Raw genomic sequence first — 18811 nt, forward strand, 5'->3', positions numbered from 1 at the left:
TGCAACTCGACAGACATATTACGTTTCATCTCATTTCTTGATTGATAGACTTAAAATATGCGACTGATACACATCACAATTGCATTATGTACGTAGATAAAAAACTTTACTCTAAATTTCAGAATTGTAAATGAAATATTTTTAACATTTTTTTTTAATATTTTCAATTTTTCAATATTCACATAAAGTATTTTTATTCGGATGTAATTACTGCATGCATGTATATAAGAATAATTAAATAACAGTAACGCAATCTTTACGATGCTTTCATTAAAGGCAACTCGTAATTCTATAATAATTACTGTGTGTGCAGTGCTTATTTTCGAATCGTGCTTCGCGACGATTATTGAGAATGTAACCGCGTGTAATTGCGAGCACTGTAATGAGAAAAAAGTGATCGGTTCAGGAGAGGAGATGACTACTCATGCGACGCAGGTCATGTATGAGGAGGATAGCGATGATGATGGTAATCGGACAATTTGTGCCAGGGATCGTGATTTTAACGATCGCACTTTTCCAAGCGTCTGTCACATGCTATGTTACAATCATTGCACGAGATATCGAAAGGTGGCAGTTAATAAAAATGACGTAGAAAAGTATGTTGTAATTGCATACAGATCAAGTAAGTATTTGATTGACTTTTACAATTACAGTTTTCTTTTTTTTTTTTTTTCACATATATGTATTTCGACAATTTTAATTTTATCAATTTAAAACAATTATTAATTATAAAACAATTTATAATTAGTCATAATTAATAATTTTTATATATTAATATAATCATATGATTAATATTGAATATATATTATAGTCAATATTAATCATATAATTAATAATTTTTTTCTTTTAGTAATATCTAATTGTAATATAATTGTGATACAATTATATTTATTATAATTAGACATAAATTATTATTAAAAAGAGAAATTAATAAGTATATAATTAATATATAACTATAAATTTTATACAGATTATTACAAATTGAAAGATGGATTGTGCTAAAAATTACTATCGCTGTATTTTCGAAGATCATATAAACTAAAAGGATTGATACATATATGATTATTACAGAAAGAGTAGCAACATATTTTTGCAAATTTACATTGTATGTATATTAATGTGAAAAAATATATAAAAATACATTAAAATTTATATGTATATAAATAATTTTATTAGTCATTATCTCGATGATTTATTGAATGTGATCTTTCGAGATATAGGATGCACTTTGCTTAAAGTTATAAAATTCTTAAAGTTCGATTGTGACTAATCAATTAACGCAACAAAAACATTTTTGCCTTTTTCATTTTCTGATTAGTCAATTGAATGATTTGAAATTCTCGTAGCGTTTCGCACCAGTATACATCTTGAGAGTTTTAGACATAGATTCTAAAATAACCATTATAATGTACCGCAAATGGTGTGCTTTTTTGTAATTAAGATTCGTCGAAATAATTCGAAATACGGTAAAGCTTCGAGAGAAGCATACTTACCTGGCATAGAGACTAACGAGGCGGTTTCTCAAGGGAGAGGCCTTTTCCATTACACTACGGTTTGAGGCTGCGAATTTGTTCTAATGTGGATATCTCGAACGTATAATTTTTGGTAGTCGGGACTTTGCGCTTTTATTATATAATTAAATATTATATAAATTTATTATATAAATTACGCTCGTTTATCCGCATTTAGAAAAAACATTCTGCCGAATGATTATCAGAATAATATAGTATACAAAATTTCATATAATAATTGTGACGCCTCTTACGTTGGCCAAATTAATAGATTGTTAAAAACGCGAATTAAAGAAAAATTATATTAATAGAATCACACGACACACAAATCTGTTATCATGGGCCACAGGCTGAGTAATCATGAATTTCACTGGGATAATGTTGAAATCTTGAACGCGAAGCCTTATTTGAAAGAGAGACTTGTGTCGGAAATGTTGTTTATTAGCCGTCAGAAGAACGGTTTGAATCGTCAAGAAAAGATACGGAATTTTTAAATCAGGCATACATATCGTTTGTGAAAAACATGTCTCTTTGAGACATGTTTTTTCGTCCTTCATTTAATCCATACTTTCCCTTTCTTGTGAGAGTCGTTTATTATTATATAGTTTCTGACCTTGTGATCTTCACTCGTGCGTTTGACTCGGTACGAGACAGTTGTATGCGCATTGTCTCGCATACTTTTGTGTTTGTGATGGGTCTCCTTTCGGCCTCTTTGTAGTTTTTTATTTAACGCCATTATAACGTTACATTTGAGAGTGCATTTGAGTATGCACTCTACATTTTAAACTGTGTAGTGGAAGATTGTTAGGTGACTCATATCGAAAGTTAATCAAGCAATTATAAGTGACCACACCATTTATTTATTATTTTCGTATCACTGAGGATGACCAAAGAACGACCAAAACGTGTGAACAAATTTGAATTTATTTTCTTTAAACATTGTTTTTATTTATGCCTCTACATCTTGCGTTCGGCTCTTGAAGCTTCCTTTTATTGATTAATTTATTTTTTAATTGAGAGCTTATTAGTTTTTATTATTTTATATTAACTCGGGATAGAATTTTGTGTGTATGTGTATATAATTTTGATTTACCATATATATTATGATAAATATATCACGATACATGGCATAGTTTTTAAATTTTTATATTTTCTATATTATACGATACGTAAAATTATGAGTAAAATTATGACATTTTGCCTATTTCAATCGCAAGATATAGATTATTCAAAGATTGAACATAAATAATTGATATGTTTTTCCGAAATAAATGTGCAGTTGAGAAATATTATTGGTTGAATATTTTGTAAGACATACATATACAATTTATTGTTATATAGTAATAACAGTTACAGGTTTAATTATAAGATATGTTCAAAACGCAATAAAATAAATGTCTTCAATGGAAATATTTTAGCAGTATTAAGAATGTACACAAAGAAATATTTAATCTTATGTAATCAAATAATATTATTAACATAATTATACATTTATTTTTATAAAAAAATGTATTTATATTTTTATTATAGAAACTCGACGTATCATTATGTAGTAGATTATGTTGCGACATAATTAATATCATGTTAAGCGCGAACACATCTTTTGATGGACGTAAATGCTTGTAATCTTACTGATTATACTGGGGTTAACTGGGAAACCAACATGTCGATAGAGCTTACAATTAATAGTGTGTGGATGTCAGGAATATCAATATATTAACAATAAGCTATAATTTTTTTCAGAAATCTAATACGCATATTAGTATCATTATGATGATAATATTATGAAAATAATAATTATTATCATATGCTTTTGCATATTTTTTAATATAATATAACGTAGGTACTTAAATATAATCAATTAAAAAATTAATTTTTTTATCTTTGCTACTATATTAAATTTTTACCATACATAATTAAAGATACTGATGTTTGAATTAGCAAAATGAATGCTGCAATAATACATACATGTTTGACTAACTTTATAATTTACATACATATAAAACCTATGTTTTAATAAAAAAATTAATTTTGAAATATTTAATTAAATCAAAATTTGATTTATACATTCAATTTTGTCTCGACATTAAATCATAATACATAATAAAATTAATATAAAACTAAACTAATAAAATCAATTTAAAAATATATAACTTTTACGTCCAAGAATTATTTGATTTAATTAGAAATACGATAAAAGAGAAAAAGGAAAAGGGAAGGAGAGTTAAAAATAAATGAAAAGTTTTAATAATTATTTTCCTTCTTTAAAAACACACGTGCAATGTATATAGAAATTATTGCAAATTGTGTTTTTCTAATATGTTCAATATATTTATTTAATATTTAAAACTGTACTTTAAAATATTATACTTATATCAAACTTTTTAGGTCAAGATTTTTGGTCATTTCGGTGGGCACTTCTCTTTGAAAATATAATTGAAATATTTTCCAGTAGACTGCGCAAGCTTGGAAAAGTTTTTCGCATTCAAATTTCCAGGGTTAGGCATAAAAATCCTTGAGCAAAGGCAAAAAACATACTTAATACTTACCTAGCGTAGAGGCTATCGCGATCAACAAGGCGGTTCCTCCAGGGACGCCTTTTACCATTGCACTAGGGTTTAAGGCTGACCTCTGCGAATGTTCCTAATGTAGATATCTCGGACGTATAATTTTTAGTAGTTGGGACTGTTCTCGGGTAATATATTTCTGAAAATAACTCTGCAACATAAAATAAACTCTATTTTAGATCTGTAATTTGGACGGATTTTTATTTACAATTTTATTTATGTGTGCCGCGTATTTTGATATACATACCTGTGTATCTATCAGAATACATGGCATTTCTGTAATTTTTCAAATATTTTCTGCATTACATAGCACGTAATATTATGAGCAGAATTGTGTATTCCAAGTTTTTAGGCATGTCGAGATGTTATTTTAAATATAATTAAATTACGCGTAACATTTTTTATTTTATTTGTATTAATTTTATTTTTAATTTAGAAATTTTATTTGTTACGTAAAACATTTTATCATGTAAAATATTTTTTAGAATGCCACACGAATGAATATGTATATTATCTCATGAAACTTTCGAATGAGTATTGAACAAAGAGATTTAGCAATAAGTGATCGAGCCAATAATCAATATATTTTATATATTAGAGAGCTATCCAAAAATTAAATCACAATGTGATGAACTATTGATTCAACAGTTATAAATTTATGCGGCGAGATGCGGTTTCATTATTTTCATCGCGATTTCCGTCATTTCCTCAATTTCGCCGTCGTGTCTGCTGCGATTATTTTAAGTACTAACGCGATTCGAATCTCTATTTGCACTTCGATTTTTTGTCGCGTCTGACGAAGTTGGCAATTGAGAAGTCGCGATGCGTAAAAGATCAAGCGTAGCGTATAGAGCAAATAATACTTTCCAATTAAACGATATGGCAAACCACATGAGAGTTTAAAGGAGAGAGAAAGAGGGGAAATCCCGGTATGTTTCCGTATGTTGGACGCTCGAAATGCACAGGAAGTTAACAGTCCAGCTTCGGTGGTTGATGCAAGAAGGAGGAGTTCGCGGGGGATGAAGGAAAGGAATTAACCAGACGCTGAGTCCTCTCTCGCAAATTGAGTTGCACGGAGCCGGAATTTAAACATTCAAATTAACCTATTTAGCAAGTCAAAGAGGCTAATGTGTGCGCGCCGATTTCGCATGCCCCCCCGCAGATCCTAATATTCAATCGATATTGCCTTGTATCTTGCCCATCGACCGCAGGCTCCCGTCGATTGCGTTTTTTTTTTTCCCCTTTTATATCGGTAGCTGTTCGATTTTCTCGCAACCAGAAACGCGTGCCCCTTTCTCTTTCCCCTTTTGGAGTGGTTACATCCAGATGAATTCTTTTTTTGTCTCTTTTTTTTCTTTTTTCATCAAATTCTATCTGTAATATCTGTGAATAAGAAGAGAGCGGATATATAACATTTATTACTTGGTTGAAGTGCAACTTTGTGACATCAGTCTTGTTTCCTGGTGATGTTTTCAAACGTTCCAATTAATTCTTCCCTCGAAACGGGCATTGTTTTGCGTCAGATAAACGCGAAAGATTGTCCGCCGACCGATATGCAACGCGGTGTGGTAACGCGCATAAACAAAGGGTGTTGCACACGATGCACAACGCATGTTGCTCGCGTGACGTGAACGGAAAAAAAAATCGCTTGGCTCTCTCGACGGAAATTGATCCTCGGGCACGAGATCCTCCGATTATTTTCTACATTGCTACGGCTATGCTTGTTATAGGAAACGTCGACCCAAACTATGCCTCTGAGTGTAGTTATTATAACTTTATACAAATAAACTTTCAAGGAAAATGTTTTATCTTGCTAATAACATCATTTCCTGCGCAAACGATCGTCGGAATATCGTCCCTTGTCCAGTTTCCTTTCTGCTGAGTGTTCTTTCTCTTCCGAGACTGCCGGCCTCGAGTTTGGACATTCCGGTAAAGTTTAATAGCATTGCATTTCGACATGTGTTATCGAGAAGACGAGTTTGTAGTTTTGTCGTTAGTACGATCGACTGGTTAACGTTCCCTCTCTTAAAAAGCTGGATGACAGTCAGCGTGAAATTCGTGAACTGTCAGAATATCCTCGCACTTACGTTGTACCACCCATATGCATATACATATGTGTGTGTGTGTGTGTGTGTGTGTGTGTGTGTGTGTGTGTGTGTGTGTGTGTGTGTGTGTGTGTGTATAATAAATTAATATGTCAAATATTTGGCTAATTTAATTTGATTATAATTATTCACCATATAAATCATTTTATACGTATATATATATATATATATATATATATATATATATATATATATATAAAGTGATTTATATTGTGAATAATTAGAAACTGCTTTATACAAACTAATTTAGCGGAGAATATTTAACGCATCAATTTATTTTATCACATAACCACATTAAAATTTGAAGCGTGTTTGGAGCAAGAATTAAAAATGCTTTTATAATTAACTGATACTTAATTATTTTCTTACGCAAATAGATAATCGCAGAGAATAATTACTTTAATCGTTTGATCGTCTTACGGTACTTCTTACGATCGCGCTTCGAGAAGTAATGCGACACAATGAGAGTTACTCTTGCTTCGTTACCTATTTGCTCGAGTCTTGTCACACGTTTTGATAACAAGACAATCTCGTACAAAAAGTATATCAATAATATAAACATATTATTATAAAAATTCCTAAAGTATTACGTAAATACGCAAGTATACGACAAAGATCGAATTTTGTATTGTTATTTGCACAGTGAGAGCAGAGGCTGGTCAATATCCCTCAGTCATGAAAAGTACCAAAACAAATTACGATATTATATTTCATTACAGTTAACAATTACTCACTTACGCAATTAATTAATTTTCACAAATAATAAATAACTTAAAAGTGCATCGAGACAATGATTATTAAGTAAAACAGTGTTTCACGATTTGTACAGTTCTATAGAAATTGAAGCAAGACGAGAGATAAAAATTTAATTAATAACAGTAACGGCAGTAGAGAGCAAAGTATATGTCGTATAAATTGAAATAAAGATGATAGTTGAAAAAGATTAAAACTGTAGATATAATATAAATATTTATGTAGAAACAAAATCAGTTTATTAACAGTTAGCGAAATCTGTGAATATGTTGTGAATTAGTGTAAAATTCGTTAGAGTAAATTCGAACGTTTCGAGCTCATTTTGAGTCTTCTTCAGCGCATATTAATAACTAAAAAACTAATGAGTATCGGTCGCAATAAAAAGTCATTATAAGTATGGTTGAAAATCTTTCTCATATACTTTGCTCTCTACTGCCGTTACTGTTATTAATTTAATTTTACAGAGAGCCTTGATATTAGTTATTTATAAAAATTTAAATTATTATTTCATTGCAATGTTTAGGATAACTATTTTTTTAATATTCGGATTAAAATATATCTTGTATCGCACTTTTAACTTTTTATCAATTTGAATATTATTACACTGTTATTTTATTCTCAAGTGAGCACATGTAGTAATACCTACACAAATCATTGAATTTTTTAAGTGGTATTGTGATATACTGTTGATATTAGCACTGTATTTCTCGCAGGATTAATGTATTTAAAATAAATCGTAATTTCGGCGATCGCGTTTTTTACGTATTCTCTGTTTACTGTTACTTTGTAATAAAATTTGCATCACGTAGAATTAATGTTAAACGTGTTATGCAAGTGTATCATATTATGCTGATTAGTACGTGCGCACAATCGTAACTAAACATGTTTTCGGGAATGAATGCCATGAAGAAGCATTAAGGATGGATAAGAGAGAAAGAGCAGACTCGGGGAAGCATCAGGTTACCACGGAACAACCATAAGGTAAACAATTCATATATATTAATTTATTATATTATTTGCTGCTTGTAAAATTAATTGCTTTTATTACTGCGAAAATTATCAACATTATATTATTATAATAATATAATACATATGTATGTAAAATATTTTAATTTTATTTTAAAATATTTTTACATAATAATATATTATAATATACATATAAAATATTTAATAAAATATTTATAATAATTAATATTTTTTTAACATAAACACATACATATTTATAAAATATAAAAATATAAAATTTGAATTTTTTTTTAAATCTCTATAATTATACATATATTTAACTATATAAAAATTCGGTTTTTATTTATCACATTTTATATAAAAAATTTAACTTAAAATTATATTTAAAAATATTATTATACTTGTCAATCAAACTTTTAAGGTCAAGATGTTTGGTTTGTTTCCGTTGGACACTTCTTTCTGAGAATGTAATTGAAATTTTGTGCACTAGGTTGCGCAAGCCTCGGAAAAGTTTCTCGCATTCAAATTTCACAGACTTAGGTATACAAATCCTTGAGCGAAGGCGAAAAGCATACTTACCTGGCGTAGAGGTTACCGTGATCAACAAGGCGGTTCCTCCAGAGAGAGGCCTTTCACCATTGCACTGCGGTAGAGGCTGACCTCTGCGAATATCCCTAATGTGGATATCTCGGACGTATAGTTTTTGGGAGTCGGGACTGCGTTCGCGCTATCCCGGATAATATATTCACAAAAATAATATACAGACATAGTAATAAACAAAAATTTATTTTCATTGAATTTATAAATATATATATATATATATATATATTAATAATATATATGTATGTGTTTATGTTAAAAAATTTAATTATTATAAGTATTTTATATATTATAATATAATATTAAAATAAATTATTATGTAAAAATATGTTAAAATTATAATAATATATATTATGCAAAATGTTTCATCTCGGGCGCAAAAATTTCTCGTTTCTCCAGAGATACTAATTTTTATAATTTACATTCTCCTTAAACATATATTTTATGTATATGAGAGTGACTCTCTCCTTAAACATACATTTTATATGAGAGTGACTTATGCTTTTCAGTCTACTTGTGTACGAGATATTTCAAAGTTCCTTTTTCCCTCATCGAATTAAAGAGCAGTAAACCGGACCATTTCTTTAAAATGGACAGAAAGTCAGATGGTTTCGATATACATTTATGTACTGGCATCTCATTCGTATATTTATACATGACTATATGTTGGTCCTCAAAAAGGTCGACGTGATCGTTTCGTAGAGAGCCAATAAATATTGGTAGGACGGAATCCAATAGAATCCTTTCTCTGAAATCATACGGATGCCTGCTTCACCTGATTTCGAGTAGCAGCTACAAATTTCTATAGAACATTCGTCGCCTTTGACAAATATAAAGAGAAATGTTATGCGAAGTTCACCGGGAATGCGCCAGAAGAGAATACTATTACATATAACTAGAAATGTGTTAGTGTAAGTTATATTCCAGTTTTATTTAAATTGCATCTAGATTCACGTTTGTAACACTTGAAAAATTATTCCTACATTTTCGCAAGATCCTATCAACTTTTATTTCGTATTCTGTATTTTTTTTTGGTCCCCAAATCACGCTCGAGATTTGCCATCTCGTGTAAGTTTTGCATCTATTGAAAAAATGACAGTCACTTAAGTGAGCGTAAAGAACGACCTAGTTCGACCTGACTATGACGCGTTGTGTGCAGCGAATTTTACATACGCCAACGCACAATGTCGTTCCTCGTCGTCGTATTGTTTGGAAGGATTCGAGAGAACGCGACCAGCACTCGACTTGGTTGGCTTCACTTATTCTTACTTACAGTATTCGTACGTCGCATTCCCACGTCTCCCTTTAAAGGGGCGACTGAACATTTGTCTGGCTTGCTCCGCAACTAACTATGCCGCCACGAGCGAAATCTGCCACAGCGAAATCGTTTCTAACTGATGCCGAATGATTATTCAACCCTCTTTTCTCTCGCCCCATTGTTCCACTATTGTCGCGTTGATACCGATAGTTCGTTTCTAAGACGTCGCTGGTCCATTGGTCCGATTCTATTTCTCGATTCCGGAAAAGTGTTAAGTACGATTGGGATAAAAGATTTTTTCTTTTTATACTAATACTACTTTGACTACAGAAAAAAAATAGATAAATCTCCTAAGATCTATATCAAATGTATGAATACATTAATTGAACGTATTCGTTAAAAGATGTTGAGACTTTCTGAATAAATATTTATACTACATTATATGGTATGTTTACAAACAATTTATTTATTTGTTTCACAAAGAAAAATGTTTTAAGGAGCATCTCCTTTTTAAATTTATCAAGAACTATATTAGACATACAAATGCAATCAATTCATTCGTCAAAAAATGCAATTTATTTTTATTTTTGAATAAATCTTTATATATATTTAATTGCATCTTTTACTGTCGCTCCTTTTTGTTTTTTTCTATTTAAACTTCTCTCTCTCTCTCTCCCTTCCTCATATATATATGATATGTTTATGAAATAGGAGGAAGAGAGAAAGAGAGAGAGAGAGAGAGAGAGAGAGAGAGAGAGAGAGAGAGAAAAAAGTTTAAATAAATACAAATAAAAAGGAGCGACAGTAAAAGATAGATAGAAAGTAAATTATGCACAGAAAATAAATTATTTTTTCAATTTAATTGTATTATCATTGTTAGGAAATATTTTAAAGTTGCACATGAAGTGTTGTATTGTATTGTAAAGTGGACCAAATACTGCATTGACGATCGATATGAAAATTGCGTTCTATATAAAATGTCAATATCGTTGAATGTCAAATGTGAAATGTTGAAATTTTGTGCTACATTTATTATGTCGTTATGCAATCCGAAGCAATAAAGATGCAACTAAAGTCGATCTATAGTCAGAAAATCGTCAGATTGCCAATCGCTACGACTAGGAGCAAATTCGGAGAGCACGACACTAATGTTTCTTTTCCATGAACTGAACAAACTGTGCTCGTAAAGGCGACTGATTGACGTAGCTCGTAGGCACGAGAATTGCTCGTCCGGACGAGCTCGTACGAGCCGCATCATAATGGAAACTTCGCGATCGCGTGCGTCAAAACGACTTTATGTTACAACGTTTGTCGTTGGCGACATGGTCATTGGCGTCTGCTCGCACATTCTCGGGGACATTACCGTAAAATATTCGTGCGAAAGCTGATTTGTAGATTTCGATGAACGTCATCATTCAACGGGTGAGTAAAATTGTGAGGAAAAAAAATTGTTGATTAAATTTTCCCCGAAAAGACACGCAAAAAGATTATTATTTTTTATTTTCCCCCAAACTTGAAGAAAAAGGAAAAGAAGGATGATAAAACAAAGATTGAATAAAAAAAGATATTTTGCAACTTATATAACATCTGATGTATCACATAAACATTTTCTGTCATATGTATTACATCATCCAATTGCGACATTTATTATATATTTTATATAGAATAATTTATAGTATAAAACCTTTTATATTTTTCTCATTGATTATAAATTTATGTCTTTAAAGTTACATTAAAGTAAGATCGTAAATGTTTAATAGCTCATAACGATCAGCTGACGCGGAATTATCGATAACTAATGAAAAATGACAGATCTGACAAATGATGATCGCTTCGATAATCTTTAATTATCAGCTGTAACAAATCAAATGAAAAGATAAAAAATTCGCGAATGTGTGCTTTATTTTATCATACTTTCCAAATCACAAATTACCAGAAAAACAACATATTCTTTTTTATCTTTTTATTTTTATGATTTTAATATAACTTTTATTTATATATGTGTATATGTATATATGTATAATATAATATATATTATTATATAATTGAGTTATTTTTTTTTTTTTTTTTTTATTTAATTATATCTAACTGTTCTATATTTATATTATATTGTTTAGTTGCAATCATCAAGTAACCTTAATATTTAATTCTATTATGTATTATTATGTTATGCATTTAAATACCTTGGACTTATTAAAAATAAATATCGAGTGGCTCGAATTTTTCCTTATTATTTTAACAATATTAATACATTTTACTAGTCTATGTCTTTCAATAAAACCGTTAGGGAGTTCTGTTGCAACGCGCGAAGTTGTCCAAACACGTGACCAAATTCCGAAACTGCGCTCACTTTGCTTCGCATATCGCTAGTGCAAAGCCGCAACGCTACTGCTTCTCGTTTCGAGTGAATTTCGCGTGTACAAAGTATCGGGAGTGCCGAATCTAACGATGAGTTGACGATTGTCTTGATGCATTGAGTCGTCCCACGTGTTCGCGATTAGTGCGTATCTCGACATTCGAAGCTACACACACGGTTTCACATTTCGCGTTTTTTATGCACGCTCCGCGTCTTTCGCGTGGTTCGCTCGATCGATAAGTGTTTTGAATGTCATCCAGCATCCGAAGCATCGAGGAAACATCGAGGAGCATCGAAGTGTGTAACAGATGGAGACAAAAGATTGCTCACTCGTCTATAACATTCGTAGGAGTATTCACAGTGAGTATTCATATACATATATGCCATTCGCTATCGAATTACTCTTATACTTTTCGAATATTTTCGTCCTGCGATATAGAATTTTCCCAATATAGGATCAAAAATATTCTATATTCTTTTTAACTTAAAATTTTCCATTATCTACGATATATTAATAAAAGAATAAAATTTCTTTAAATTATGCGAAGAGAATAGTATTTGTAAAGAAAAGTCGAAAATATAAATACGCGGTAAATAATATATATATATATATATATACTCAAAAAAATGATCTTGCAACTTCAATAAAAATTTTCTAGATGTAAAAAATTAACTGAAACAGATAAATTATTAGCAAATACTGTGTGATACTGCATATATTTGCACTTAATCAATTTAAATTTACAGAGACAGAATTTATATTCGTACTATTAGTGTAATTTAGACAGAAAATTTTTCTGCGATGCCTATCTTTAAGGCTTATAATTGTCAAGGACAATTATATTTGTGATTAATATTTGGCAATGGGATCTAAATTTTCTAGATGTATTGCTAGAATATTGCTGCTATAAATTCTATACGTGACAAACAATATTCTAATAGATACAAAAAGTAGCGATAAATTTTAATTGAGACATCTAGAGATCTATCTACATTAGCAAAATATTTTTTTGAGTGTAATTATTTTTCGATTTTAACCCTTATTCCGTACTAATGGATCATTTTTGTCTGTGATTTTTCTGACAACGTCAATTTCTCGAAAACAAAAATCATAAAATAATATATTTAAGTAAATTATTTTTTAAATTTATTATTTTAGTCTTTATTTAGAATGTTCAAAGAAGGTATATACATTTTTTCAGGTTTTTTAAAACACTTTTATATATTAATAAACTTATCGAAAATACGTTGACCTACCTGTACAGTTAGAAGGTGACAAAAATAACAATATGGAGTAAAGGTTAATATATCCATGAGAGAAGAAAGAGTCTGTTACGTTTCTTTTGTAAAACATGTGCTACGTGATGTAATATTAAATTATCAGAACGGTCGATAGAGACTGAAAGCTCAAAATTAAAAGTTCGGTGGAATATCGTAATCGACAGGGTCGGTTGCAGTTTCGTGAGTTCTCGTACTTCGGTCTGGGGGCACGCAATAATCGGGGCGGTCTCTATCGCGTGGCTCGATCGTTTGGAGCTCACTATCTGGAATCTTGATCGCTTCTGATCGAGCAATTATTCCGTGGCACTTCAATTTTCCACGATAAATTTTTACCGCGATCACCGAACCGGAGGAGGACATGCCAAAGCGCGGCAACACGAGAGGGTAACGGGAAAAATTTGTCGGAAAAATGGATAGCCATTGTCTTCGGCCTGACGGAAGGTAGAGACGAAATTGAGTCATCGATTATCGTCCACGGGTTTGCATAGAAATTGCTGAAAATGTGAAAACCGATTTTGCAATATTTCGGGATGTGCTATTAATTCATTTAAATAAACGACAATTTTTGTTCGAGCATGTGTACTTTTTATTTAAGGTATTAGCTCTCGTATCATAATTATTTGAAGCTTGACCACTCCGATCTCCAGGGAGATATGTATACATATGTTTCGATAGTTGATAGCTCAATTCCATGCTAAACGGAAACCTCGAAATCGCACTTGCTCAATAAATTAGAGCTCAAATTAATGCAAATACGATGCGGCCTATAGGTTGTATACAAGGTGATAAATATAAGCGCGTTCTCTTTCTCTTGTTATCGAACACCTGAAAATTGCGTTTCGCAACTTCTTCCCGTATGTTTGCACACGCGAGAATTTACATAATGGCATTTTATGCACGCTAGATATCATGCGTGCAATAGTCAGGCGTTAGACTTGTTCAGCCGCGCACGGAGTATCACAGACATACGTGTGTAACATCGGGGTAACTTGAAGAGCCTCCAGGCAGATCGACGATGTGTGTAATCGAGCGACAGTGGTTGTGTAGCAGTCAGTAGCTGAAGGAACCGAGGAGGACTGTGTGTGTTGTACACAGCCCTCCTCGCTTGCCGGGAGTTTCGAGGTTGTCTTGAAGGGGATATATCATCGGACCCTCTGTGATACAGTGTCCTTCATGCACATTTCGTTGGATCGTACATCACCCCCGACGTTACCATCATGTAGCGCGCACGAGCAGGCCTTCCGATAGAATTACGTAATACGCGACGTCTTCGGCTTCTCCTAGCGAAAGCGCTTAAAGCGCTTTCGCGTATCGAACCGGTAAAAGTTTCGAAATAGAGAATCTACTTTTTTGAGTGAGCGCATACGAGAGAGAACTGGTCCCTTTATACCGCTAGCCCTCCAATCTGTATACAGGAATCGATAGTCTAAAGTTTCGCGCTTGCCGGTTTTTTTCCAATTACTCGTCGGGTTCCTTTATCCGGTGCGCTTGAAATAGTTTTTCGTAGTTATGTGATGCTTTCCGTTAGGCAATTTAAGTAAAATATACAAGCGTCTGTGATGTAAAGAAAACTAACTTTTGATTTGATATACATTTCCTCTTCTATCTCCTCCCCTCCCCCCCCCCCTTGCCCTGTCTCTCGGCTAACCGAGAGAGGATCGCAATCCTTCGCGAGTAATCGAAACAGTTATCGAATACATCGCATTCGCATTTCATCTTCAGGTAATCCTCGGGCGAATTTATAATTTTCACGGTCTGGAACTAGGATGCCTGCTGACGAGGGTCGATTGATGAGATTCTCTTTGATGGTGTATTGTCAGAGAAATAACCTGAATAGAATGAGCTTATTGCGTATGATCGATATGTGTGTGTGTGCGAATGTGTGTGACAAAATTTTCATCTGCACGCATACACTCAATACACGTTGAATGAAATGCATAATCTCTTTTCTGTTTTATCTATAAAACTTTTGAAATTTTTTTTCCTCACATTTCTTTCTGTTATTTTTAAAGATTTATATAAATCATTGATATTTGATTTCGACAGTCTGATCAATATTAAAATGTTTAGCATGACAACGCACGAGTCGTTTGAATTAATAAATATATTTTTAAACGAAGTAATAACAGATAATAATAATATCCCTTACTCCGTATTGTTATTTTTGGCACCTTCTAACTGTACAGGTGGGTCAGCGTATTTTCAGTAAGTTTATTAATATATAAAAGTGTTTTAAAAAATCTGAAAAAATGTATATATCTTCTTTGAACATTCTAAATAAAGACTAAAATAATAAATTTGAAAAATAATTTACTTAAATATATTATTTTATGATTATTTGTTTTTGAGAAATTGACGTTCTTAGAAAAATCACAGACAAAAATGATCCATCAGTACGGAGTAAGGGATATGTACAATAAAATATTTTTAGTTTCATTTATATAGCTCATAATCAGCTAAATGTAAAGATATTCGATCAATGATGCAGTCAATGCGATTTTATTTATAAATAGAGAGAGATTCAATTCGCGAATAAATAACAGGATACATTGTTTCATTTTTACCGTTATCGAGTTACGATCAATACTCGATCGCGTTTAAAATAACATGTTAATTTTTATGTCACCGTCATTGATCTTTGTTAAGTAAATGTAATGTAATCTAAAAGTAAATCCCCTCGACGCTTCGAGAATGTCCACTTACATGCCATTCTTTGCATGGGGATCTCTTTGTTTGTGTTTGCACCGCGTCGCAGAAGGAACTCTTTTCAGATTTGAATGTTTTATCACGCGGAGTGTTATCGATTCTGTTTCTATGTGACTGCTAGAGAAGATGTCTAGTGTCGGAGCGCAGAATTTAAATCATTTCGCGCTGCATCGCGCTACGCAAATATTCCACACTTATGTCTCTACACACGAAGAGAGGCTGCGCTTCAGTAAAGTAAATATAATTTAACTCGAATTATATAAATCTCATGCTACGCGTGCCAGGGAGAAGATATCTTTGAACTCGAAATTATAAATTAGATTAATAAGTCAGTCACGACATTCAGAGTGCATTCGTTAATTTTTCGATTTTTTTATTTTATCGGATTTATTTCACCTTAATAAACCTAGTGACATTTTGATAACTCTTCTTGCAATTATTTAATCCATTTCAACTTTCTTATGTCATCCTTATTCCAGAATATATGTACATATTTAATTCTCATTATTTTATTGTATATTGATAATATTCAATTTTATACGGTATTCTTTTTACGCGCTAAATGTGTGCACAAGAGAAAAAGCGATTTCAATAACAATCAATTTCAATAACAGTTTTATTACAAGTTAATTCAAACAGTAACACAATATGTACATATATATTTTCCCCATTGTATATTGGCAGTATATATTAATTATATTCTCATCAATATTGATTGTAAAAATATAGCTATATTATTGCGTTCATCTCTCTCTGTATTTTACTTTCGTACTTGCTCGCGTATAGTCTTATCTGCGCGTTCACCTGTAGCGACGCGTGAAATAAGTCCGACTGCGAGAAGAGGCTTAACAGCCCTCGCGCGGGTCTCGCCATAATCACCGAAAGATCTAAGTAAATCCGGGTAATATCAGCGTAACTCAAAGCAAAGCTAGCGACGCGTATACGGCCGGCCAGCTAGTCAGGTGCCAGCCAGCCAGCCAGCCAGCCAGCCAGCTATCCGGCCGGGAGCGTCGGCGCGAGTGACAATGGTGCTCTGCGACGCGGGAGATTCCATCCCCCTCGCGTTTGCGTCTCGTCTCGCGTCCGCGTCACGGCACGTCGAAGCGGGATGAACGGAACGGCCGGCGTGGTGGGGATGAACGACGTGCAACTCCCGCCGGTCTCGCTCGCGCGCGCGACTAGATGCGATAGTGGGGATATAAAAAGGAGTGGGGGAATGATTCGCCTCGTGCGCGGCGTCGGATATACGTAGTCTCGCGGCGGGTCGGGAGTTCAGTCTCGACGCGGCACTGCGATACTTTAGGTCGCGTTAACCGCGTGCGACCGACACGTGTACGACGAGAGTCATGGGTGAGATACGTGCCGTGCTGTGTCCGCGCCGACGACAGGTGCCCCTTCTGGTAGTGACAACTCTGTTGGTGGGCGTGCGTACGGAGCTAGTCGGTGAGTAAACAATTATCGTTGTGTTGTGTTATTTTTCTTCCTTTTGATTCAGCGCGTCGATCATTCATCGCGTAGCATCATTGTGCGTAGGAACACGTAAATGACAGCTGTAGTATGCCGGAACTATTAATTGCGCTACTCGTTAAACATGTATTATCGCATGTCAAAGCGATCATTCGCGAGTACTTGAAGATAATCGCGCGATTAACGTTCGTGAAATTTGTGAAAAAATAACATATTTTCCACTTTGCACGTGAGCAGATTGCTAATGAGATAGTGCGATTAGAAACTATTTAGCATTTAGTAATTTGGATATAAAAAAATATTTTAAAAATTTGATGCATATTAAAAAAACTAGTTTTCTTTGAATCTTTTTGGTACTTTTATATACATTTGATTTTTCTTTTAGAACGAACTGTATTATGAAATATAAACATTTTTATCTCTGATTAATACATATATGGTCGAATTTAATAAAACTGATTATTGAATAATATATAATTAGAATTAAAAGTTGATGAAAGGAGATTTTTGAATGGTTGTGTTACTGGTTGCACCATCTCGAGCTGTGATTAAAAGCTAATGTAATCTTTTAAGTAAAAAATTTTAATATTATTCAAGAGCTTTTAAAAAGAATTTATTTCACTAAAACAAATTTATAAAAGAGACATAGGAAGAGATATTTCTAGCAATTAATCTTTTAAAAATATTGTTATTCTTTTTGCGACACACACAACAGAAAAAATGTTAATATTTCATATTTGAGATAATACTTTAAATAATATTAAAACTTATGTAAATATCTTCATCACAGTAAAATCAGAAGTTAACACGGAGAACGATAGGTTTTTACATGTTACTTGCCGGATCTATAATCGTAAAAGTTGCCGTGACAAGAATTTCACTATTCGACTTGTATTATGGTTTTAACGCGATTTGTTACACGAGGAAATCGTGCGACGAATAATTCATTTCATTGCCTTCATTGAGATCGGTTTTGCCACTTTTCAATTTTGTCCATGACGTTTACGAGAGACAGTGATGATTTAATTTTATGTTTTATTTTTAAATTATTAACACTGTTATCTGCGGTTGCATGTGCCGTTCTGTCATCACCGAATGGTGGAGATGACATTCCTTTTCTCTTGCACAAAATATTCCGCGAATCTATCTGAAAATTGTAATTGAACAAATGTATAATGATATGAGAGAATCATTAAAATAAGATTGCTATAGTATTTTAAACATATATAATTAAACATATA

General features: G+C 32.6%; 2 protein-coding genes and 2 non-coding genes across 5 annotated transcripts in view; all 4 read left to right on the top strand.

Moving 5' to 3' along the window:
• On the top strand, nucleotides 1-1139 carry LOC140669804 (uncharacterized). The gene is made up of 3 exons (XM_072899932.1): nucleotides 1-88; nucleotides 314-622; nucleotides 971-1139. The coding sequence occupies exons 1-3, from the start codon at nucleotides 58-60 to the stop codon at nucleotides 1000-1002; spliced, it is 372 nt and encodes a 123-aa protein (XP_072756033.1). The 5' UTR covers nucleotides 1-57; the 3' UTR covers nucleotides 1003-1139.
• A 116-nt stretch (nucleotides 1140-1255) lies between these two features.
• Nucleotides 1256-18811, top strand: part of LOC140669803 (neurotrimin) — a 174157-nt gene continuing 156601 nt past the window's right edge. Inside the window, exon 1 of one of the 2 annotated variants that reach the window (XM_072899931.1) lies at nucleotides 1256-2416. In XM_072899931.1, coding sequence (XP_072756032.1) covers nucleotides 2395-2416 — 22 coding nt within the window. In that variant the 5' untranslated portion in view covers nucleotides 1256-2394. Of the gene's footprint in view, nucleotides 2417-16819; nucleotides 17547-18811 lie in introns of those variants that run through there. The other variant, XM_072899930.1, reaches the window with a different exon arrangement.
• Nucleotides 4053-4206, top strand: LOC140669843 (U1 spliceosomal RNA). The gene has a single exon (XR_012047420.1). It is a non-coding gene; the product is annotated as a U1 spliceosomal RNA (small nuclear RNA).
• On the top strand, nucleotides 8474-8638 carry LOC140669842 (U1 spliceosomal RNA). Its single transcript, XR_012047419.1, has one exon. It is a non-coding gene; the product is annotated as a U1 spliceosomal RNA (small nuclear RNA).

This window comes from Anoplolepis gracilipes, chromosome 9 (genome assembly GCF_047496725.1).
Source record: "Anoplolepis gracilipes chromosome 9, ASM4749672v1, whole genome shotgun sequence".
NCBI lineage: Eukaryota > Metazoa > Arthropoda > Insecta > Hymenoptera > Formicidae > Anoplolepis > Anoplolepis gracilipes.